The 26,082-nt window shown below is 44.3% G+C and overlaps 1 protein-coding gene and 1 long non-coding RNA gene across 2 annotated transcripts in view; one reads left to right on the top strand and one right to left on the bottom strand.

The window, feature by feature from the left end:
- The window catches only part of AK9 (adenylate kinase 9), an 88,100-nt gene that overhangs the window by 47,601 nt on the left and 14,417 nt on the right, over positions 1–26,082 (top strand). Inside the window, exons 25-34 of the mRNA XM_066613332.1 lie at positions 1,424–1,636; positions 4,056–4,343; positions 5,421–5,423; positions 6,818–6,939; positions 8,927–9,146; positions 11,045–11,107; positions 12,926–13,135; positions 13,985–14,203; positions 21,166–21,379; positions 23,392–23,593. Of these exons, the coding sequence (XP_066469429.1) occupies positions 1,424–1,636; positions 4,056–4,343; positions 5,421–5,423; positions 6,818–6,939; positions 8,927–9,146; positions 11,045–11,107; positions 12,926–13,135; positions 13,985–14,203; positions 21,166–21,379; positions 23,392–23,593 (1,754 nt within the window). The remainder of the gene's footprint in view (positions 1–1,423; positions 1,637–4,055; positions 4,344–5,420; positions 5,424–6,817; positions 6,940–8,926; positions 9,147–11,044; positions 11,108–12,925; positions 13,136–13,984; positions 14,204–21,165; positions 21,380–23,391; positions 23,594–26,082) is intronic.
- Positions 8,521–13,524, bottom strand: LOC136639282 (uncharacterized). The gene is made up of 4 exons (XR_010793666.1): positions 13,439–13,524; positions 12,666–13,074; positions 10,388–10,541; positions 8,521–9,119 (listed from the first exon to the last, which is right to left on the bottom strand). It is a non-coding gene; the product is annotated as an uncharacterized lncRNA (long non-coding RNA).

The raw sequence follows: 26,082 nt of genomic DNA, 5'->3' as shown, positions 1-26,082 counted from the left end.
CTTTTTTTCCCCAGCCCCCAACACCGTGTCAGAGAGATGATGTGGCCCTCCTGCTAAAATGTTTGTACACCCCTGATCTAGAGAATGCTAGAATGTCCACATACATTTACCATGGTTGAATTCAGACATAATACAAAAGCACAGTTCAGCAAAATAATGAGTTCATGTTATACTTGTATCCTAGTCTTCTCACAAACTGTGGGTTTTTGGGGGGCCAACAAGCAGGATCTGAAACCATAGTTTGGGATTCTTTTGTGAATAACTATTGTAGTGGTTCTCACACATTTAGCATCGGGACCCACTTTTTAGTATGAGAATCTGTCAAGATCACCGGAAGTGATGTCATGACAGAAGTGTTGTCATCAAGCAGGAGAATTTTGAACAATCCTAGGCTGCAGTCCTACCACTTACCCAGGAGTAAGCCCCATTGACTATCATTGTTAAAAGCATATACATAGTAACTTGTTAAAAATACAGGTCCATAACATTTCTCCAAATGCAGTCACATACCATGGTAGCATCAAGTGTAATATATTAAAAATAAAATATTGAAATGAATGGGGACCCACCTGAAATTGGCTTGTGACCCACCTAGTGGGTCCCAACCCACAGTTTGAGAAACACTGAACTATTGTTTCCCAGTATGACTGAATTCACAGAGCATTGACAAACCACAGTTAAGGTCATTGCTCCACCAAGAGGGTTGCTGTACTATCAAAAGTGAAGTTACTTAGCCTCAAGAGATAGCTGCACCATGGAAGTGAATTTATGAATTCACTTTATTTATTTATTCACTGAGCAGATGGGAAACGTAAGCAGATGAGAAGTTCAAAACCCTGGATTGCTTGTTATACGCCTGGAAGCTCAAGCCATGGTGCAAGTCCTTAAATATGATGAGTACAAATTACGGTTCTGTGTTTCATCTAAACCCAGCTGATGTGTTGACATTCCATTGGATTTAATGGGACTTACTTGTGTCCCTTACATGTGTCCCTACCTTTCTTTGGATTTTTATTCACATTGTTGCAGTCTAGTGAGAGCTATCCCCAAGTGGAAACATTCCAGATACAGATCTTCCCTTCCTGAAATGCAACAGACTACTGTCAATGGATCAGGGGAACCTTATAACTAGCACCTGGGATATTTGCATGGACAGCACTCACCACCCTCCTATAAGGAGGGGGGTTTGCCTAACTCAGTTGAAGCACCTTCTTATCCCACCCTCTACCTGTCTGGGGTGATCCACACTGTGTCAGAGCAGACAGCATTGATCATGTCATAGGTGAGGGAAGGACTCCTCAAGTGCAGTAGTGGGTCTATGGCCTTCTACCGCTTTCAGTTCTCTACATCAGGAGCAATGTGTTGGATGAAATATATCAAAGTATTGCTCCACACCTTATCAAAAATATGATATAATTTTTAGGATGAAGAAAAAGTTGCTGAGAGGAAGAGACACTTGGGAGACACGAAGCATTTCTGCCCAGTGATTCTGAAAGAAAACTTTATCCTTTACCCAGGAGTTTCTGAAAATGCAGCTAAATATAGAGAAAAATACTATTATTTTTCAACTCTAGAGAACAGAGACAAATTTTTGGAAAACCCTGAAGAGTATGTGTCTCACAACGAGCCATTGAAAGTATGCCACTTCTCAAAATTTTACATAAGTCCATATTGTAGATAAGATTGACCGCAGTCATATTATTTTGTTTAAATATGCATTGTTGCTCTTTAATACTAATAATAATACATCTGTTTTCCTATAAAGTAATGGTAAGTAATCCCCTTCCCCAGTGGCACTGCATTTATTCACAACACAAGCTTACCAGATTATCAGGTGTCACAAACATTGGCCAAATGTAAAACCTTAAGAGAGCTGATGCAGCCTAGTGGCTAAGAGCCTGAGCTGTGAATTAGGATTTCCCTGGTTTCACTTCTGCATGAACTCATCTGGTGGTCTTAGGCAAGCCACTGCCTTAGCTTTCCTGCAATGAAGCGATAAAAAGACATTTTTTACAGGTTGGATGCAAGGGCTAGCTAGAGGCTACCCATGAAGAACTTTGCACTCCAAAATATCTCCACAATTGTTATCTTGCTAGGCTAATGTCTTATTTGCTAAAATATCTAGCAGTAGCATTCAAAAATATCTGGAACAAATGTGCAGTAACAAGCAGGTAGTTGTTCCAGAATTAAGAGTGATAGCTACACTGTTATGTCCATTGGAGATGGCAACTTTAATGCATAGTTATATCATGTACAGACTGATCAAACCTAAGTCTCCCTTAACCAATGTAGCCATGCCAATGGGGCATGCGCTGCATCCAATGGGGGAGTTTTGGGTCCTGGAGGCCTCCTCGAGGTAAGGGAGCATTTGTTCCCTGCCTCTGGGCAACCCTCCATTACCCTGATGGGTATGCTCAGATCTGCACCAGCTACTTTGCTATGACAAATCTGAGTGGACCAGGGGGGTGGATCAAAGCTGGGAAAGGGGAATAGGATATCAGTGGTGCAGCTGCCACCAATACCACCCCTTTCCTGGCCACCACACCCCCACCCCTGGTCTCCCCCCATTCCTCCCCATGCCTTCGCTACTGCTCCCATCCACCGTCACTTCCATACTGACTTACTGGTAATGGGGCTTTCTGAAGGTCACTGGTACGCAGCCACAGCCATTCACTACTTGCAACAGAGGCCTGGCTGTGCTGCATTTTGCCGGTGCAATAGCAGGTGCAGTAAAGCAAACTGCACCATCAGAATGCATGTTCCAGTGGTGCAGAGCCCAATAGGATTGGGGTGAAAGTACAGATGTCAGAGCCTGACTGGTGGCCATACCCAAATCCAGACATAGAGGAAGATTTCTTAACTGAATAGCTGACAGTGAAGCTGGAGATGTGCATCCTTGCCACAGGATGTGGTGACGGCATCCGTCCTGGATGCCTTTGAAAGGGGATTGGACAAGTTTCTAGAGGAAAAATCCATTACGGGTTACAATCCATGATGTGTATGTGCAACCTCCTGATTTTAGAAATGGGCTATGTCAGAATGCCAATGCAAGGGAGGGCACCAGGATGAGGTCTCTTGTTATCTGGTGTGCTCCCTGGGGCATTTGGTGGGCCGCTGTGAGATACAGGAAGCTGGACTAGATGGGCCTATGGCCTCATCCAGTGGGGCTATTCCTATGTTTCTTATGAGTGAGGGCTTTGGCTGGGCAAAGGCAACTCTGGACTGTGAAATGTAGCAATTGAAGAGCCTCTGTTGACCAGGCTAGGACAGGAGGTGACTAGACTTGGCCAACTAGGGTCTCCTACTGCCTGCTAGGAATCCCCTTCTCTACCTAAGAAAGCCCTGAAATTTGGCTAGACTAGGCTCCAGCCTTAGATGCTGAATTGGTCCAGTTGTGTGAGACATAAAAATATCCTTAAAATGTATGAACACATTTCATTTCAATTAGTCATTAAGAGGAGGATGATACATGCCACTGTAACAGTTATCCAAGTAACAGTTATCCAAGGTAGTTGAGGACTTTTAATCTGATTTTTTAAGTCATATTTTTGTATCTTTATGCCAATAAAGGTAATCTGAATTGTAATGCTAATAGTATAAGCTTTACACAGTTATGTATTTTATATTTTTAAAATCAGCATTACCTGTGACACTTATTACGGCTGCAATCCTATCCTCACTTTCCTGGGAGTAAGTCCCATTGAACATAATAGGACTTAGTTCTGAGTAGACCTGCATAGGATTGTACCCTAACTCGCTTAAACTAATGGCAGAAGTTGGAAGATTGGGTTGAATAAACAAAAAGAAAAATATCAAGAGGCAGAGGTGAATGGGAACGAATGTAGTCATTTTATTGCCTCTATTCTGAATTTATTTTAGTTACTTATGCTGAACTATATACTGTCAAAAGATATGTTTTTTCAGGGTAACTTTATAGCAGTTACCTCTAAAATATTTCAGAATTTTAAAAAGATACTCAGCTGTGACCTTATTCAACAGAAACCTGACAGTCTTCTAAAGTTCAAACAGCTATACTGCCATTTTTCTTTTTACAGGCTCCCCCTGTAAGGATATGTCTCTTAGGTCCACATGGATCAGGCAAAACAACCTGTGCCCGATGGTTAGCCGAAAAACTGGGAATTTTCCACATTCAGTTTGAGGAACGCTTACAGGAACTGATCATGATCAAAACAGGACACAGAGTTGGACCAGAAGAAGATGAAGAGGATGAAGAAGAGTCTACAACTGCAATGCAGGAAATGGGAGAATTCACTCCAACTGCCCCTGGAAGTTCAACTGAGGCTGAATTTGAAAGTGAAGAAGACATTAGGCGAACTCAAGATGTAATATTACAGTACCTTAATATGTTCCCAAGTGAAAGGCTAGATACTAATGGTCGGTTTCTATAATCATCAGAATCAAATGGTGTAGCTTTTCTTAACCTGTGTGACATCAAGCTATGGTTGGAGATTTACATACTAGAATGTCACATGCGCACAAGCTGTTCCTAAGCATGGTATTAATGTGCCTGGGTAACAGCTAGGCTGAACCCTTCCCCCTGCCAGGCTCATTTTCTTTATCCAGGGAGGATCATTTACAGATGCAAACGCATGAAGCCTGGAGGGTGTAAAGATCAGAAGAAACTTTACCATTTGATTTTAATGACTGTAATTAACTGTCCTTTAACCATATGTTGCGAGCTACTGAGTGGAATTCTTTAAATGTATTCTTGTTGACCTCATTCTGTGCTATATTGTTTTTTGTCTAAACCAGGGGTGCCCAAACCCCGGCCCTGGGGCCACATGCGGCCCTCGAGGCCTCTCAATGCGGCCCTCAGGAAACCCCCAGTCTCCAATGAGCCTCTGGCCCTCTGGAGATTTGTTGGAGCCTGCACTGGCCCGATGCAACCGCTCTCAGCGTGAGGGCGACTGTTTGACCTATCGCATGAGCTGTGGGATGAGGGCTTTCTCCACTGCTTGGTGTTTCACATCTGTGATGCAGTAGCGGCAGCAAAGGAAAGGCCAGCCTTGCTTTGTGCAAGGTCTTTTGTAGGCTTTGACCTATTGCAAGGCCTTCATTCATTCATATAAGTTCATCTTTAATATATTCACTTATTTATACTTATGTAAATGTATTTAAATTTTATATTTAAATTAATTCTTTTTTCCCCCGGCCCCCAACACAGTGTCAGAGAGATGATGTGGCCCTCCTGCCAAAAACTTTGGACACCCCTGGTCTAGACTAACAGCCGAATCCCAATAAGGTCTTACACTGCCAGAACTAGTGTTCTAGTAATGCAAGTTCTTTATGGCTGTTGCAGAACCCAACAGACCATTATGCACTATTTGGCTGCCACTGCAAGTGACCAGCAGATAGGTCTGTGCACCAGTAGTCAATCCATGTCCCTTGGTACCAGTAAGTTAGTGCAGAGGGGAGAAATGGGGCAGTGAGGGGGAGAACATGGCAGAGATCAGGAGGGCAGGCCAGGAAAGGTATAGTATCTGTGGCAGCGGCACCACCAATCCCCCTTCCCTGCTTCATTCTGCCTTCTCAGGTCTACTTGGGCTTGTACCAGCAGGTCCAAGTAGACCCATTCAAGCCACAAGGGCTTACCCCTGGGCAAGAGCAGTGGCAGAACTGCCATTAAGTAAAAGGAACAAATGCCCCAGAAGTGGAATCTCACGCGCCTCTAGGACCATACAGAAGCCTCACCAAGGCTCCCAACGCGATCAGAAACTGTGCTTTCGGTTTGCTGGAAGCACAGTTTAAGAGCCCAGAGAAGCTTCTGTAGACTTCCCTGGTGTGTCTTGGAGTCACATGAGACTCTGTGTGCTCCAGGTAAATGGTGGGGGTAGATTTGCATGCAGGGGACAGCAGCATCCCGCCTGGGAGGTCTGTTGCAGACCTTTGCCCTGGGGCACAGGCTGGGGAGATCCACTACTGAGCAAGAGAACAAATGTTCCCTTGGTCAGAGGAGACATCAGAGGCCTGAAATTCCTCCACAGGATACAGCACATATCTTGTTGGCACCGCTACACTGCTGCACAGAGAGTTACGTAGGATTGGGATGTGAATTAGCTGAAAACTATTATAGTTCCTATTGAGAAAGGACAGAGAACTTATAAGAGTCTAAAAGTGCAATCCTATGCATGTCTATTCCGAAGTAAGTGCTATGGAGTTCAATGGAACCTACCATTGAACACAGTAGGACTTACTACCAAGTAAACATGCATGAGATTGTTCTGTAACGCTGAAATCCTATACACATCCACAAATACTGTAAGTTCCGTTCAACTCAGTGGGACTCTTTAATAGAGATGGGGTATGTGAAATTAATCCCTTCCAGAAGTGAAATTAATTTGTATAATTAGTTTGACTTTATTGTATGACTTCAGTTCCACACCAGAATATAAGTAAATTGAAGAACAATTTTATTTCATTATTTTATTTATTTTTCACATTTTTATACCACCCTTCCTCCAAAGAGCTCAGGGTGGTTTACACAGCTGCTCCTCCCCTCTTTCTTGTCCTCACAACAACCCTGTGAGGTAGGTGAGGCTGAGAGAAAGTGACTGACCCAAGGTCACCCAGGAAGTTTTGTGGCTGAGGGGGGTATTGAACCTGGATCATCCAGGTCTAAATCCACCTCCCAAACCAGTACACCACCATGGCTCTCAGTTTGTTTGAAGAACAACTTTTGTTGTTGCTAGATGAAGTAAAAAGAATTATGTGAAAGCCTTTCAATATGAGTCCTAAACTGTGATGTTCAGCAAAGGAAATATTGCATTTTTACATGTATTTTGGTTTATTTTATCAGAAAGAAATGCAATTAACAGATGAAGAAGAAGCAATCAAGGCAAACCTCATAGAAAATGAAGCTCTTCCTGTAGAGGTGCTTGATAGTATTATTCCTGAATGGTGGACAAAGGAACCATTTCGGTAACTGTCAGGGATTTAGTGAAACTGGTCAGAGAGGGGGGTGTAATGGGGTGGGAAGTTTGTGGGAGGGGTGCAGTGGCACACGCCAGATTCTTTCCCTTGCAGTCTCCCTGCCCCCTTTCCTCAAACATTTCTCAGTCTTGTGCCAGCAATTTTGCTGGCGCAGGTCTGAGGAGTCCCACTGTAGAGCAGTAGGCTTACAGAGATCTAAGGGGATTAAGGACCCAATCCTAAAGGCCCATAGCGCCAGCGCCGAGCTCCAGCACCAGCCATAAAGCACATTTATGGTACCCTCAGAGGAAAGAGCGTTGGTGCTGGACCCAGCATCGGAAGGCTGTCACACAGACGAAGGTAAGACTGCTGGGTGGCAGTGTGGGCTTTGGGGGCAGCAGGAGGCGTTCTGGGGTGGAGGGAGGGCAAGACAGGGGGAGGAACCAACCTGGGAGGGGCGTGAGACTGGCAGAGACCTCGTCTGCTGGTTTCTATCCTCCATTTCAGGCTGAAAAGCCCAATATAGATGTTCCCAAGTCTGCACCAGCAAAATAGCCAGCTCAGTCTTGAGAAGCCTCATTGCAGGGCCTGTGCCCTTACTTGGGGGAAGGGGAAAAATGTCCCTTTCCCCCAAGGAGACCTCCAGCAGCTTCCCAGCACTCACAGAAAAAAGCGGTCACCATTTTGGTGCTGTTCCTCCAGGCGCCTGGAAGCTTAGGATTGGGCTGTAAAATCCCTTTCACCACTGAAGCCTCCATAAGAACATAAGAACAGCCCCACTGGATCAGGCCATAGGCCCATCTAGTCCAGCTTCCTGTATCTCACAGCGGCCCACCAAATGCACCAGATAACAAGAGACCTCATTCTGGTGCCCTCCCTTGCATCTGGCATTCTGACATAGCCCATTTCTAAAATCAGAAGGTTGTACATGCACATCATGGCTTGTAACCCGTAATGGATTTTTCCTCCAGAAACGTGTCCAATCCCCTTTTAAAGGCGTCCAGGCCAGATGCCATCACCACATCCTGTGGCAAGGAGTTCCACAGACCAACCACACGCTGAGTAAAGAAATATTTTCTTTTGTCTGTTCTAACTCTCCCAACACTCAATTTTAGTGGATGTCCCCTGGTTCTGGTGTTATGTGAGAGTGTAAAGAGCATCTCTCTGTCCACTCTGTCCATCTCCTGCATAATTTTGTATGTCTCCAGATCCCTTCCACCCCCCCACTGGATACAACATGCCCATTTTTGGCATGGCTGCACCAGTGGGATGGGGGAGGATAGGACTGAGAGTAAATCAGTGATTAACTGCTTTCTGCACCCCAGAACAGAAATTGGAATTGGGGCAATTAAGACAGGTTCATTAAGGAGCAATTTATCAATCCCTCAACTGGAATCAACAGGAAGCAATAGAATGAATTGAATCTGAAAAGAATAATGTTCCATTTAAATGCACAGAAGATCTAAAGTAGGACTTTGGGACCTGACCTTTGTCTCCTAGGTCTACCTGAAACCACTGCCATATTGTTATTGAGAAAGATATGGAACATCATGATAGGTGTTAAAACCTTCTGATGAAGAATATAACAGTACTGTAAGAAAATGTATTTGTTCTGAATGATCAGAAACTCCCAGTTGTATGTTTCTAATACAGTGTTAACATACAAAGTAAAGCACAGCAATAGCACACAACTTCACTAAAGTTCTGCCTGTAGTTCAGATGTCACATGGAACGGAAGCAAGGCTTCTTCCTGATATACATGATGTTCTTGAATCTCAGTCTCATACTGTGCATAACCAGAAGAAGTTTTGTTTTTTGGGTTATCTTTACAATTCTGTTCATTAATTCATTTGTCACTAATCTGATTGTTAATTCAAATACACAAGTAATTTATCAGAGAAATAAATTGTCCTAGAAGCCATTGAAAGACCCTTTCCAGTGGGGGGGGGGGGAACATGAAATATTGACAACAGCTTTTAAAAATATTTTCATTTAGATCTACAGGTTTTATACTGGATGGTTTTCCCCGAACTGCAGATGAGGTTCAGTATTTAGCTGACAAGTCATTTTGTCCTGATGTTGTCGTCTTTCTTGAAGTTGACGAAGAAGACATATCTGACCGACTTCTTGCCGCAAGTGTGCAAAAATGGCAAGAGAAACAAGATAAAAAAAAGGAGAAGAAGCAGCAACTGAAAGATATAAGGGCAAAATTTAGAGTACGCTTGCTTCTTGTTATATATAACAAAGTCTAGGCCCTGTATATTGAGTAAGAAAGACAATGAGTGTTTTCAAAATTCTCTTCACCACAGTGTTACTTTGTTCAGGAATTTTGGGAGTGGGAACATTTTATGAGCTACCAAAAATGATCCCAGAAAATGTTAAGAGTCCACACAGATCTATATTAGCAGAGGTCTTTTCTGGATGCTGTGTTTTGTTTAAATACTGGTTTTGCACAGTTGTATTCTCTGAAAAATATCCAGTAAAATTCAGGTGATTAAAATAAAAAGAAAGGCAATGACCCTGCTTCATAGCAGAGGCGTATCTAGGCATGTGCCCTGGGCGCCCTGTGAAGGGAGTGCTGGATCACGGGGTTTCTGCCACCGCCAGCACCTCCCCCCCTTCTCTGTTTTGGCAGCCCCATGGTCCTGTGGCCATCCCCATTCCTTCTCCTTTGGAGACATAACGAGAGCCTCCAAAGGAGAAGGAAAGGGTGACCAGACTGCAGGACCACCAAAACAGGAGGAAGAAGTGCTGGCAGCAGTGACTTGGCAATCCAGCTGCCCCCTCCCTAAATACTGGCAATATCACTCTCTTATAAGAACAAAAAGCAGGTGGAGAGGATCCATATCTAGCTTGAGATTCAAGTGTGCAGGAAAATATTAACCACTGGGAACCACTCCACTGAAGCTGCTATTTGTCCTTGAAGCAGCTATGTGCTGCAGATAGCCATCAGAAGGGGAGAATTATCTGCAAAAAAAAATGGTCTGAGAGCAAAGGGGTAACCTCTTCATTCCTGCTCACTTTGGCTCTGATCTAGATCCCACCTACCCCACAGTGCCTTTATGAACAAAGGAAGCTGCCATATATGAATTCAGGCCCTTGGTCCATCCAGCTAAGTATTTTCAGCATTGTACTCGTATCTGGCAACAGCACTCTTGGGTTTCAGACTGGAATTTTTCCCTGCACTAACTAGACATGCAAGGGATTGAACCTGAGACCGTTTGTGTGCAAAAGCATATCTCTCAAGGACTCACACCTCATGTAATGTAGTTTGGCCCTCCCACAGACGATGGATAAATACATTCTAGACATATAATTGCTTTGAAAATGATTCTGCTCCTGGAGCACAAGTGAGAGAAAAAAGGTGCAGCTGGGACAGGACTCCTCCTCAGATTTTGGTAGGCACTACCCAAATGCAACAAGAGTATGATGGCACCCCTCCCCTGTGCCAGCTTACCTGAGGTCCCGTGTTTAACCAGTTGTATCAGTGGGCCACCAACACTGCCATTTGTGGCAACAGTTTAAAATTGGCTGCTGGCAGCACGCACGGCACAGCACACCACCATGTGGCCAGTTATGAATGCAGATCCTCTGTTCCACTGTCATAAAGCCTAGATAGGTTTCGGCCATTAATAAAAACAAATTTTTATGTTAGGCAAATACTAGAGATATTTCTTTTGATATCAGGGACTGCTTGTTTTATTCAACATTATTCAGCATTTACAATTGTATAAGGACAATAGAACGTGCACGTCACAAGATCTAGATAGTTTTTCACAGATTTTGTAATATAGAACTAAAGATGCAATCCTAACCAAGTTTCCAGCACTGACATAGCTGTGCCAGTCGGGCATGTGCTGCATCCTGCAGTTGCGGGGCAGTCATGGAGGCCTCTTCAAGGTAAGGGAATGTTTGTTCCCTTAACTCGGAGTTGCATTGCCCTTACCTTGGTGCTGGAAAGTTGGTCAGAATTGCGCCCTAAATTCGGTAATCTTCCCTGCTAATATGTTTACTCATTGAATGCCAAGTGTCTGTGAAAAACTATTCAATTGAATTTTAGACTAATAGTTTCTAAATAAGAATAAAATGCATACATGAAATCTTTCATTAACAGGAGGAGCTAATTGCTAGAAGGAGGGCAGAGCTTTTAGCAGAGCAAGCAAAAAAGAATCTGCAGGTAAGAAAACCACAAGGTAGGGCTGTGTTTTTTTAAAAAATTGCAGCCACTCTTATAGGAATTTGTAAAATGGCTCTCACTATGGAATTTATGATATATTCATATATAAAAAAGAGAGTTGTACTGTAATTGAACTGATCAGAAACTGCTATATTAATTACTGATCATAGATACAGATTATGATATATAATTTTGGTCTAAATTGGTTCTAAGCATGAATCTTAATACAGGTGTGCCTCAGTTTCTGTGGGGGTTCTATTCTGGAACTCTCCATTGCCAACCTGAAAACGCAAATATCAGGAGAGATCCCTAAGCTCTCCAGTGGGCTTTCCCAGGCCTCCTAATGCCTTAGAGGGCATTAAAAACATCACTTCCAGTTCTATTGTAAAACTGGAAGTCATGTTTATTTTGCCTTTTCAGCCATTCTGAGGCCCACAGCGGCCGCAGACTGTCACACACAACTTCTGCATGCCTCAGAAGACCCTCTGGCCGGTTTTCCTTGCCTCTGGAGGGGGCATGCAGGGATCCCACAGATCCGATCTTCAGTTAAGTGAAACCGCAGATATGGGTTCCACAGATACAGGGCCCCCTATACAGTAGGGAAAAAAACTAAACTTTTGAATTTAAACAAGAAATGTGCACATTATAGTCTCTGGCTCAACTGTACCATTGGCATCATTCCTCTTTCCACCCAACACTGAAAAATTCCTCAACAAAGATGGTAATGAAACATGCAGCGTCAGCACAATTTTATCCAGGCATGCTTCAAATGCAACATTGGCCTATCTAGAAATTGAGGTGCTGAAATGAATGTGTCATGTGTGTCATGACTGTTCTAAGATGGTGGCACTGATATTTTGTGTGTGTATGTGTCACTGCCGTATTTATGAAGGTATTTGCCAGCAAGATGGGCTATGGTGGACACAAACATGAGATTCAGAGTACCAAAATTCAGTCGGAGGTTCACTAGATCACATGAAGTCAGCTCACCCTCAGTTTGGTTTAAACAGGAGCTGTCCTATATTTATATTAAGGCCAGTTCTGACAACATGATACAGGTATGTGCCACAGAACAATGTTCCAGTCAATGACAGACTGCATATTCAACTGCGGTCCCATAAGGTTATATTGGAAGCTTGTACAGGTTTGTAGCTTAGGAGTAACAGGCTACATTATATTGTCCCACTAGATAACACTGTGCACTAAGAATGCTCACACAACAACAAAACTGCCTAATGACACCTTAGTTAAACATACCTGCACTTAAATTGTTCCTTTTTAATTACACAGAAGACAACATTTTGTTAGCAATAGTGTCAGCCCTATTCCATATTAATTACGCAATATTCACCCTACGTGATGGCTGGCCTCCTGCTGCTGACAGTACTTCTCAGGGAATTTCACCCTGTGCCCTATTATGAACGTCTCCTGCTGCCATTGCTGCAGCTACTTTGGGGAAGGGGAGCATTTTTTTCTCTTTTCCAAAACAAAACACCCCAGTGATGGTGTGCATGGTATGTGTGGCATATGCACTAGAAAAATTAATTCATCCACCTACCTCTTTCCCTGTAAAACCTCATCACTATTATGCAGTTGCTCCTGCTATTCATGGAAGGCGGCCACCGACACTGCCCTGGCCTCGGATTGGGATGTTAAAGTGCTTAACTTTGGTTGAATCCTGTGTTTACACTGAAGCATTTATGCAGAGCAATGGTATGCAAATACTGAACAAAGGAGAAGAATGGGGAGATATATTTGTAGATTCTATGTTAGAAAAGATTTTTGGGGGATCATCTGATAACTATTTCATGTTTTTAGCATCCTGCAGTTCTTGTTGAAGGTGAGATTGATGAAGAGGAAGAAGAGGATGAAGACGATATTGAAGCTATTCTGGAAGATGAGTTTCCAAAAGAAGAGGAGGATGTAGAAGATGAAGACGAGGAACAGAGGGATGAGGCCACTGAGCGCTTGAAAAATGAAATTACAGAGAAATATGAGACAGATACTACTAATCTGCAGGCAGTACAGGTACTTTGGCATTGCCTCATGTGTTATATTCTGTTATATAAGGAGATTAAGGATATATAAGGAGATTTTGCAAAGCTTGTGTAATTAGGAAACAAGTTTTCTAAAAGTACTCTTCTCCTTCTGTTCTATTTTAAGTGAACATTTTATTATTTTTAACAAAGCAAGTAAACCTGACTTCCATAATACAGTGGAACCCTGGCATCTGCGGATCTGGCATCTGCAGATTTGACTCACTACTGATGCCAGGGTCTCAGTTTAAATGTTCCTAAATACAAAAAAGTTCACAAAAATCATCTTTCCTACCTTTGCATGGCAAAACCATGCTGTTTCCAAGTCTCTCAGGGCTAAAAAATAGCTCTAGAGACCCACTTCTGGATCATGCAGAGGTTCCTTGCTCCTGCCGGGTTCACCCAGAATGCTTTGCAAAGTGGGTCTCTAGAGCTATTTTTAGCCTGAAGAGGCTTGGAATATGGTGTGTTTTTGCTGCACGAAGATAGGGAAGCCAATTTTCTCACTTTTTTTGTATTTAAGGACATTTAAACTGGGACCCAGGTATCACGAATTTTTGGTATCCACAGGGGGCTCCAGAACCGCAGATAGCAAGGTCCCACTGTATATCACATTTGTTATGTCATTGATAAAGCCATATTCATGACAATGGTATTTTTCAACTATTAGAAAAGAGCTGGTGTAGTGTAAACATAAGAGCCTGAGCTACAAAACTTCATAGATGTTTATGGATCTACTTAAGTCATGGATGAGAGCAGTCTTATTATTAATCATTATTTTTTAACATTTTAAGGTTTATGTATGCTTTTGGATTTCTGCAATGTTTTCATTTGTTCTTAGGAAGAATTAGAAAAAATACTGATACCCCAAGTAACTCTCGGATGCAAGCGAAAACCTCGGATTGTGTGTTACCAATTGTATAAGAAGTTGAAAGATCTAATAGAAAACCGTGAAAGCATTTTTGAGAAGTGTTATCCATTAAGTTTGTCACTTGCACGCAAGATGATAGTTCTCACCTATAAGCATCCAAGTAATTTTGGACAGTGGGACCCAATCAAGGTAAATGCTTAGCCTTTAAAGAAGTTCGTTTTGCTTGCTAGCCAATGGCATGAACTTCTCTGCTAATTCTTACATATAATAACAGTATATTATTTATAGACATATATTAGGTTTGATTGTTATGGCTTTTATTCAGTGAACTTTTTTAGTGAGGGAACTCACTTCAGTGAACTTTTTAAGACAGTGAAATTTTAAAACAGGGGTCTCCAAACCCTGGCCCAGGGGCCAGATGCGGCCTGCAGCAAGCCTCTATCCGGCCCACAGCCAGGCTCTTGTCTCCTGAAAGCCTCTGGCCCACTCAGCTGAACATGACCAGAGCTGTGCTCTGGTTGTGTCTGGAGGGTGTTCTGAGGGTCAGAGAGGTTGAATGAATGAACCCATTCATTCATTTATTCACTCATCTAAATTCTATCTCTAACTTATTTATTTAAATATTATATTTAAATTTTTTTTTCCCAGCCCTCAACACAATGCTAGATATTTGATGCGACCCTCTGGCCAAAAAGTTTGGAGACCCCTGCTATAAAACAAAGTGGAGAGATCCCATAATGAATTAGTGAGGTGGAGGAAGACGTTCTTCTTCCTCCCTGCCTTTCTGTTGTTTCCATGATCACTAGGCAACACCAGCAGATATAATTACAGTCTTCCCAGTATCTCCTCTTCTGCTGGAGAAACTCCATTGCACTTGCCTGAGTGGTCTGAGTGTTGAGGGGGGAAGACTAGTTTCAACTTCCCTGCTATTTTTCTGCCGGTTTAAGGAGTCTCCACCATTAATGGAGACCTATTCCTAGTCTGGGTAGCATCCAGGGCAACGCTTTTGTGAACAGAAGGACACCCCATGAAGGCAAGCTGTCTCTGTGGCCTCTGGGAACGCGTGTGGCCTCTGGGAATCAAGTGCCTCTGGGAACTAAGTGCCAGGTAAGGCACAAGAGTTTAGCATCTGGGCGAGAAGAAGGCAAGGAGACCTCTGAGTTTTGGAGAAGGAAAGGAGGAGGAGGAGGTAAGTGTACTCATTCTAACGCTTTGTCTTTCTAACTCCCTGTCTTCTAACCTTAATCTTACCTTTAAAGCAACCTTAAATCAAAATTGAAAGTTAGCACCTAAGGGAGGTACATAGGGCTACTCGTGAGCAGGAGCAGAGTCCTACTCGTGAGTAAGAGCAGAGTCCTACTCGTGAGTAAGAGCCCAAGGGTCAGGCATTTAAATCAAAGTTGAAAGTTAGCTGCACCTAAGGTAGTACTTAATCGAAGGAAGGGAGGAGGATAAAGTGGAAAGCAGGTTTTTCTACTTGTTTAAATTAAACCTATACTTAACCCAGGTTAAACCTAATCTAAGTTAGAACATAACCTAACAGGTCAGTAAATTGGGACACAGGATCTAGAGAGCAATAAATAATTAAACAAACCCAAATAAAAACTAGCTTGAGGTTACAAAAACAGTCCAGCCTAAGAGAACAGAACTAGGAGGGAAAGGACCTAGGAAGGGCCAATTCCCAACCCATTAAGAGCCCCATTAGGCTAATCCAAGCAGTCCATTCAGGAGCCTGCAGAGTAGGTCACGCCCATCAGCAGCCATTTGCCTTCCTGAGCTTTTGTAAACTCACCTGGGAAGGCCAGCCCCCTTTCAATCAGGAAGGAAGGAGGAGCCAGCCAGGAGTATAAAGCTAGGCGGGCCATCGCGTGAGGCTCTCTGCAGACGCGTGTGGCCTCTGGGAACCAAGTGCCAGGTAAGGCACAAGAGTTTAGCATCTGGGCGAGTTCAGCAGCAGGGCGAGGAGGCCAGGGCCCCATACACTGCCCTTCCTCTTCCCTTGAGAAGAGGGCTGCTATCCAGTGTACGGTTTTTAAAAGGACTCATAAATAAAACAACAACAACAACAACAAAAAAGCTATGCAGTCAGACAGCCAGCAGCAGGGTGGGGGCTATCCAGTGTTCTGCATCGAGTGCCACATGTATGATTATATGCCTCTGGGGCATAAGTCATGGGTGTGTCCTCGGTGCAAGGAGCTCCAGGCTCTCAGGGAACGCGTCCGCTCCCTTGAAGCCTTGGTGGCCGACCTGGAGAAGCGCAGGCACCCAGAGGAGGACCGTGGGGAGACTTCCGGGGACGATCAGGCTTCGTCCCAACCTCAGGCGTGCAGCTCCTCGGCTGCCCGGGTGGGAAGTCTCGGGCCTGGAGGACGTCATCCTGGAGAGGAGGGAAACAATCCCCTAGGGGGGATCCCTTCTCCAGGGGATGGGCCCGTATCCGAGCGCACTCGGGATACTCCTCGGTGGGAGGGGGGTCGGGGGCTTCTTGTAGTGGGGGATTCGATTATTAGAAACATAGAGAGGGGGGTTTGCGACGGATGTGAGGACCGCATGGTGACTTGCCTGCCTGGTGCGAAGGTTGCGGACATCACTTCTCGTCTAGACAGGCTAGTAGACAGTGCTGGGGGAGAGGTAGCGGCTGTGGTGCATGTCGGCACCAACGACGTGGGCAAGTGTAGCTGGGAGGTCCTGGAGGCCAAATTTAGGCTTTTAGGCAGGAAGCTGAAAGCCAGGACCTCAAAGGTAGCGTTCTCTGAAGTGCTACCTGTTCCACGCGCAGGGCCAGCTAGGCAGGCGGAGATCAGGGGTCTCAATGCGTGGATGAGACGGTGGTGTAGGGAGGAGGGGTTTAGATTCGTTAGGCACTGGGGAACGTTTTGGGACAAGCAGGGCCTGTACAAGAGGGACGGGCTCCATTTGAACCAGAATGGAACCAGACTGCTGGCGCATAACATTAAAAAGGTGGCAGAGCAGCTTTTAAACTGATCCCTGGGGGAAGGCCGACAGGAGCCGAGGGGCATCCGGTTCGGGACTCCTCATCCCTATGGGATGAGGATGGGGAGGTTAGAGAACAACAAGACAAAGGCAGGGTAGGAGAAGAAATTGGGAAAGGTAGGGAGATGGGATGTGATAAACGGTTTGGCACAATGAGAGGATGCGGGGACAAAGGAGCGAATAAGCAGCCCATCCTGGGGCATTCTGTGTATAAATGCTTTTATGCGAATGCCCGAAGTCTACGAGCAAAGGTGGGAGAACTGGAATGTCTGGTGACAAGGGAAAATATTGACATAGTGGTCATAACGGAAACCTGGTGGAATGCGGAGAATCAGTGGGATACCGCAATCCCGGGCTATAAACTCTACAGGAGGGACAGGCAGGGGCGTGTTGGAGGTGGGGTGGCCCTTTATGTTAAGGAAGGGATAGAATCCAGCAAAGTAGAGATTGAAGGTGGGTCCGACTCCACCGTAGAATCTCTGTGGGTTAAATTATCAGGCTTGTGCAGCGATGTAATACTGGGGGCGTGCTATCGTCCTCCAGACCAGAAATCTGATGGGGACCTTGAAATGAGGAAACAGATCAGGGAGGTGACAAGGAAGGACAGGGTTGTAATCATGGGGGACTTCAATTATCCTCATATTGACTGGGTCAATTTGTGTTCTGGTCACGATAAGGAAACCGGATTTCTTGACGTGCTGAATGACTGTGGCTTAGATCAGCTAGTCACGGAGCCCACCAGAGGACAGGTGACTCTGGATTTAATTTTGTGCGGTACGCAGGACCTGGTTAGAGATGTAAACGTTACTGAGCCATTGGGGAACAGTGATCATGCTGCGATCCGTTTTGACGTGCACGTTGGGGGAAGAATACCAGGCAAATCTCTAACAAAAACCCTTGACTTCCGACGGGCGGACTTCCCTCAAATGAGGAGGCTGGTTAGAAGGAGGTTGAAAGGGAGGGTAAAAAGAGTCCAGTCTCTCCAGAGTGCATGGAGGCTGCTTAAAACAACAGTAATAGAGGCCCAGCAGAGGTGTATACCGCAAAGAAAGAAGGGTTCCACTAAATCCAGGAGAGTGCCCGCATGGCTAACCAGCCAAGTTAGAGAGGCTGTGAAGGGCAAGGAAGCTTCCTTCCGTAAATGGAAGTCTTGCCCTAATGAAGAGAATAAAAAGGAACATAAACTGTGGCAAAAGAAATGTAAGAAGGTGATAGGGGAGGCCAAGCGAGACTATGAGGAACGCATGGCCAGCAACATTAAGGGGAATAATAAAAGCTTCTTCAAATATGTTAGAAGCAGGAAACCCGCCAGAGAAGCGGTTGGCCCTCTGGATGGTGAGGGAGGGAAAGGGGAGATAAAAGGAGACTTAGAGATGGCAGAGAAATTAAATGAGTTCTTTGCATCTGTCTTCACGGCAGAAGACCTTGGGCAGATACCGCTGCCCGAACGGCCCCTCCTGACCGAGGAGTTAAGTCAGATAGAGGTTAAAAGAGAAGATGTTTCAGACCTCATTGATAAATTAAAGATCAATAAGTCACCGGGCCCTGATGGCATACACCCAAGGGTTATTAAGGAATTGAAGAATGAAGTTGCAGATCTCTTGACTAAGGTATGCAACTTGTCCCTCAAAACAGCCACGGTACCAGAAGATTGGAGGATAGCAAATGTCACGCCTATTTTTAAAAAGGGAAAGAGGGGGGACCCGGGAAACTATAGGCCGGTCAGCCTAACATCCATACCGGGTAAGATGGTGGAATGCCTCATCAAAGATAGGATCTCAAAACACATAGACGAACAGGCCTTGCTGAGGGAGAGTCAGCATGGCTTCTGTAAGGGTAAGTCTTGCCTCACAAACCTTATAGAATTCTTTGAAAAGGTCAACAGGCATGTGGATGCGGGAGAACCCGTGGACATTATATATCTGGACTTTCAGAAGGCATTTGACACGGTCCCTCACCAAAGGCTACTGAAAAAACTCCACAGTCAGGGAATTAGAGGACAGGTCCTCTCGTGGATTGAGAACTGGTTGGAGGCCAGGAAGCAGAGAGTGGGTGTCAATGGGCAATTTTCACAATGGAGAGAGGTGAAAAGCGGTGTGCCCCAAGGATCTGTCCTGGGACCGGTGCTTTTCAACCTCTTCATAAATGACCTGGAGACAGGGTTGAGCAGTGAAGTGGCTAAGTTTGCAGATGACACCAAACATTTCCGAGTGGTAAAGACCAGAAGTGATTGTGAGGAGCTCCAGAAGGATCTCTCCAGACTGGCAGAATGGGCAGCAAAATGGCAGATGCGCTTCAATGTCAGTAAGTGTAAAGTCATGCACATTGGGGCAAAAAATCAAAACTTTAGATATAGGCTGATGGGTTCTGAGCTGTCTGTGACAGATCAGGAGAGAGATCTTGGGGTGGTGGTGGACAGGTCCATGAAAGTGTCGACCCAATGTGCGGCGGCAGTGAAGAAGGCCAATTCTATGCTTGGGATCATTAGGAAGGGTATTGAGAACAAAACGGCTAATATTATAATGCCGTTGTACAAATCGATGGTAAGGCCACACCTGGAGTATTGTGTCCAGTTCTGGTCGCCGCATGTCAAAAAAGACATAGTGGAAATGGAAAAGGTGCAAAAGAGAGCGACTAAGCTGATTACGGGGCTGGGGCACCTTCCTTATGAGGAAAGGCTACGGCGTTTGGGCCTCTTCAGCCTAGAAAAGAGACGCTTGAGGGGGGACATGATTGAGACATACAAAATTATGCAGGGGATGGACAGAGTGGATAGGGAGATGCTCTTTACACTCTCACATAATACCAGAACCAGGGGACATCCACTAAAATTGAGTGTTGGGCGGGTTAGGACAGACAAAAGAAAATATTTCTTTACTCAGCGCGTGGTCAGTCTGTGGAACTCCTTGCCACAGGATGTGGTGCTGGCGTCTAGCCTAGACGCCTTTAAAAGTGGATTGGACGAGTTTCTGGAGGAAAAATCCATTATGGGGTACAAGCCATGATGTGTATGCGCAACCTCCTGATTTTAGGAATGGGTTAAGTCAGAATGCCAGATGTAGGGGAGAGCACCAGGACGAGGTCTCTTGTTATCTGGTGTGCTCCCTGGGGCATTTGGTGGGCCGCTGTGAGATACAGGAAGCTGGACTAGATGGGCCTATGGCCTGATCCAGTGGGGCTGTTCTTATGTTCTTATGTTCTTATGTTCTTATGTTCTCTGAGAAGACTCATTCCACTTGCACAAAGAGTCTTGCACAAGCAGATGCCACTTCTGAAGACATTCTTCTTCAGATATTCATTCTTCTTCAGATATAAAAGAGAGAAGATTTTTAATGTAATATACACAACTGGGTTGTTTAACTGTTACAATCATTAGGACTGTAATTGTTTTCTGCAAAATATATTCATACAAAAGGCTGCTTATGTCAGTGGTACGTATACTCTGATTGAGGATGTGCAACCCTAGAATATACTGCAACCCTATGCATGTCTACTCAGAAGTAAAGCCTATTAAATTGAATGGGATTTAAGGCACAATCCTAATCCACTTTCCAGCACCAACATAAGGGCAATGCAGCTCCTAGGTAAGGAAACAAACATTCCCTTACTTCAAGGAGACCTCCATGAGTGCAACCCAACTGCAGGATGTAGCACACGTCCCATTAGCACAGCTATTCCAGTACTGGAAAGTGGGTTAGGATTTGGGCCTTACTCTCACAGATGTGCGTACAGCAGTGGTTCTGAAACTGTGAATCTCGGACCCATCAGTGGATTGTGATCCAATTTTGGGTGGTTCATGAGACTGACAGGGCAGATTAGCATCAAGAGTTAAACAAGCTGTTACTTGTGGGGGTGGTGCACTGCTGCCCGATCACCATTATACTCACATCCCTTGGCATTCATAAATCAGGCAGCAGCCTCTAAGGGCCTCTACAAGGTTTGAGAACCACTGGTGTACAGGATTGCAGTCCTACTTTGTCAATTTATTTCAACAGTTTTTTATACGAACATAAATGAGTTTAACTGAAGAATGGGGAAACTTTGCTTAATTCTTACAAATAAAAGGCTACTGTTTGTTTGCTAACATTTACATATTTGCCATAGTAAAATGGTTACAATAGTAGTTCTGGAAATCAGCCCCTCTGCATGTATTGCAGCTAAGTGAAGGAGATGCAATCAAACCTTATGAGAATCAAGATACTCCAAGGTTTCCACTTCTCCATCGAAACTGTATTTATTTCTTTACAAGCAAAGAAAATAGAGAAACATTTATGAAAAACCCCATCAAATATCTCCGCCAGCCTAAACCAAAGCCTACTGTGCCAGTGAAGATTGCAATAGTGGGGCCTCCAAAATCTGGAAAGACAACAGGTAGGATACCACCACTCCTGAGTGTGCAGATTTTTAATTCATAAATATGTAGATCAGTGTTTCTCAAACTGTGGGTCGGGACCCACTGGGTGGGTTGCGAGCCAATTTCAGCTGCGTCCCCATTCATTTCAATGTTTTATTTTTAATATATTAGACTTGATGCTACCATGGTATATGACTGCATTTGGGGGAATGTGACAGACCTGTACTTTTAACAAGCTACTATGTATATACTTTCAACGATGATAGTAAATGGAACTTATTCCTGGCTAAGTGTGGGTAGGATTGCAGCCTAGGATTGTTAAACATTTTCCTTCTTGATGACATCACTTCTGGTCATGACATCACTTCCGGTGGGTCCTGACAGATTCTCATTCTAAAAAGTGAGTCCCAGTGCTAAATGTGTGAGAACCACTGATGTAGATAATTAATATTCATAGGCATTCTGCTTTTGAACTTTGTTCCAGCATAATGTCCCTTCCAGTGGCTTTTGCTGGTGTCCACACTGTCTTTTTTAGGACTGTGCGCTCTTTTGATGCAAGGAATCATCCATTTTATTCCTCTACTATGTAACCCACTTTGACAATCTTGTTGTTGAACACAGATATATATCCTGAATAATAACTATACCTATGTTGTCTATTGTTTAATGATTTGTATAACACCATCAGTGTGCATGATGCTTTGGAAAGCATGAAAGACAGGTCCTTGCCTACAGGTCCTTTAGATTACAGTCTAGATCAGCAATTTTCAACCACTGCACTGCAAAACGTTGGTGTGCTACTAATGGTCTGCAGGTGTGCTTGGGAGTTTGGGAGAGGGTCATTTACTTGTAGGGCCATTGGGGGATGTGAGCCCCTCACCAGCCATGTGGTGTGCCTTGTCTATTGTCAAAAAACTGATGGTGTGCCTTGACAATTTTAGTGTGTTATCAGTGTGCCATGAGGTGAACACTGATACTGACACAAGGAAACTATACATGATTGTTTCAGCTATGAGTTTGCTAAAATTATTTGACATTATATAATTTAAAAAATTTACATTTTTACAGCCACAGTTGGAGATACTGTGGTGCAAAAGCCTTCACAGGAAAGGTTGGTTTTAAGAGGGGATTTGAAGGAAGTAGGTCATGAAACATCCTGTGGACATTAAAAGAGAAAAATAGACCAAGCGAGACTAAGGGCACCATCTTGAATTTACAAAACCACTCTTATTTCCCAGCTCTGCCATAGATATTGCTCTGGACCACAGTTTTAAATAGTGTAGACAAGGAAAATTGCACATAGGCCTGAGGCTGTTCGGAAAGCTTTTATTGTCACCAATCAGCCTGTGGAATGGGCAACACTAAATACTGACTCGCTTGTTCAGCCAAGTGATTGACTGCAGTAACCACTTTCTAAACAGCTTTGGCTGTACAGACACATCTCCCCTGCCTGTATTTTGATTGTCTAGGATTGCCGTGAAATCCATTGCGAGATCTTCTGGGGTCTGTTTTGGTTGTGTTGCCCAATTCTATGCCAAAATGTGTTTGTGACACATTCTGTGTCACAAATTCTATGTCTTATGTATTTGTGATAAAGGTTGTTTCTTGCAACAGGCTTGCACCGTACCTACCACAGTGGTGAAATTTGATGGTATAGCAACTTAAATCATAATACTTTGACAACAAACAACTATCTTAATAGTCTCATGAATAAGAGAGGGGAAAAATGTATGCTGACTGAATTGGTGTGAACTTGGGTGTAATTTTTGCAACTGGAAAACAAAATGCAAAGGATTTTCTCTGGGTATTGTGTTTAATATCGTCATGCTAAAGTGCACAAGACACACCTTCAGTAATTTGCTCTTTGAAAACCTTGTATTCTGGCAATTCTAATCAGTCTACTGTTCTTATCCTAACCTTTTTTAAACTGCCATATAGTTTTCAATGTCAGGAACATAAGCAACTCACAATCCATATACAGCACAGATGTGATTAAAAGTGTCTAATTCGTAACAAAAATGTTTTGCAGTTGCCAAAAAATTTGCAAATGTGTATGGAGTAATGCGCCTTTCCATTGGAGATGCCATGCGTATGATTTTAAACAATCAGCCAGACACTGAATTAGCACTTATGTTGAAGTGGCACCTTCAGAAAGGATTGACTGCACCTGATGAACTTGCCTTGCAGGCTCTAGATATTGCATTGATGGACACTGTGTGTAACACTACAGGGTGAGAGACTTTTTCATTTTATTTCTACATATTTTTATTCCAGAAGAGTCCCCAAAGTGGCTAAAACTGAATATAATTTACAGAATTGTATGTATAATTTCGTCATGAAGTCGAATAATATCATGAAGTCCATAGAATACTATAACAAAAATAAAATCACCAAAATAAAACAATGAAATACAGAGCAGAAATTCAGAATAGTAAGAACAAAACACCAACATGGGGAACAAGGGAGCCTCCATGGACAGGGAATTCGATAGTCTGGGGGCTGCAACTGAAAAGGCCCTGCCAGTAGAACTTTTCAAGGCAGGGGAACATAGAGCAGAGCATCAACAGATGAATAGAGTTGGCAGACAGACTCATATATAGAGAGGCATGATTTCAGGTACCCTAGTCTCTGGCCATGTTGGGCTTTAAAGGTCATAATCAACACCTTATGTTGATCCTAGAAATGAAATGATACAGGTGATACAAAATTGGTGTCACATACTTCAAAGCATGAGCTCCTATAAAAACCCATGATACGGCATTCTTCACCACTTTTCATTTCTGAACAAGGATAGCCCCACGCATAGTATGTGCTTTGTCTTCAGTATGTACATTTGGAGGGAATCTTTGTTCTTATTCAACCTTCTTGCAAGTCATTCAGCCTGTTCTATGATAATAATATTCCAATTTATTCCTTTCCAATAATATTCCAGACATGTTTATGTATCTATTTAATTTTTGAACAAAGTCTGCCAGATTTCTGGTAAAAAAATGATGTTCTGGTAAAATTATAAGAAGCAATGCTAAAACAAAGATGCATCCTGTGGTACTCTCGGGATTCCTGTCCAGAGACCCTCGGATATCTGACATCAACTCACGTGGTTGCTTCTCCACTGCCACCAGTCCCTAGCTTGCGAAAGACTCTACCCTTTGCATAGCCTTGAAGGATTAGGGAAGGGTCCCTCTCCATTTTTCAAACCCAGTGCCCAGTAGCTTGCTCCTCAGTCAGAATGATGAGTGGAAGGTTAAGTGAAACAACATAACGTTTCCAACAGATCAAGGTTTATTTACATAGAACCAGCCTTCATTTTATGTAGTTTTAGCTTAGCTCCTCAGTTACACAGTCATCTCTGTGTCTGTCCCAGATGACACCAACTCCACCATCTCCAGACTCTCTTGTAGCCTAGCAAGCCTTTTTTTATTTAGTGTAAAGAGAGCACAGCTCATGTTAGTTATGTGAGAGCCCAATCCTGAACTTGGCACTCCGGCTTTCCACTGGAGCACACTGTCGCAAACGTGCCATAAGGCAAGTCTGCGAGGCTTACTGCCGAGCTACTGCCTGTGCTAGCCTAGCACTGGCCGGTGCTGGGCTAGCGCCGGCTGGGCAACCAACAGCCACTCGGCGGTCTCACGGATTGCCAAGCTGTGGAGAGGAAAGTGGGGGCAGGTGGAGAGGCGAGGAGGAGGCATGATGGGGAGAGGGGAGGCAGGCGGACAGTGGAGAGAGGGCAGGGAGGAGGTGTGATGGGGAGGTGGGGGCGGGGAGAGGGCAGGTGGGAGGCGTGCCAGGGGCAGGGAGTGGGGAGGCAGAGAGGAAGGTCCGTTCATATGGGGCTTGGTGTCCTACACAAATTCATTTACCTTACTGCCGACCTTTTGGTCAGTAGTAAAGTGAGTAGCCCAATTGTGGGGCTGCTTCCCTTACCCGGGAGAAGGGGACAAAAGTCCCCTTCTACCGAGGCACTACCCACGGCAGCCCGAGGCGCACAGGATGCGGCAGCAGCTGTTTTCAGTTCTGTCAAAGCTGGACACCCCGGGCAATTCAGGATTGGGCTGTGACTTGGCACAAGACTGATAGAGAGGACTCAGATCCTACAGGCCTAGAGGAAGACCACACTTTTCATTGTCAGAGCAACTACTCCTCCCCAACTCTATTGAGCTGGCTTAGAGGAAGCATCGCCTGACTCTTGGAAAATTCTATGGGTGGCCATGCCTTGCTCACACAGCATATTTGACCTTATCAACAAAAGCTGTGGAGCTTCCTAACATGCAATAAACAAAATTGTTAACATCGCAAAAGAAGGACTTCTAACTCTAGAAGGACATCTAACCCAAAAGAAGGATTTCTAACCCCAGAGTTGTCCTCACCAACTCCATGGTCAAATTCAATCAAGGAGTCCATGCTAATAAAGCATGGTCTCCTGAGCTTATCACAAGTTTTTTGTTGCACCTTTGGATATGGTGCACACCATCACCGCCAGATCCACACTCTTCTGCAGCCTCCCTGCCCAATTTCACCCCTCCCCACCCCCATTAACCCCTTCCCTGCCCCCTCCTGCCTCCCACAGTGACTTACCTGTACCCAAGGGCAGCTGGAGGTCTGGCAATGCAGGCAGGAAGTCTTTTGTGCAGCCAGAAATGCTTTCCAGCACTTTTTCAGCAGTGGCCAGCAATGGAACATGTGTTTCACTGCTGGCCAGAGCCCAAAGAATTGGGCTGTT

Source organism: Tiliqua scincoides, chromosome 1 (assembly GCF_035046505.1).
Source record: "Tiliqua scincoides isolate rTilSci1 chromosome 1, rTilSci1.hap2, whole genome shotgun sequence".
In the NCBI taxonomy this organism is placed as follows: Eukaryota; Metazoa; Chordata; class Lepidosauria; order Squamata; family Scincidae; genus Tiliqua; species Tiliqua scincoides.
Note: the sequence above shows the minus strand (reverse complement) of the source record. Positions and strands in the feature narration are given on the sequence as shown.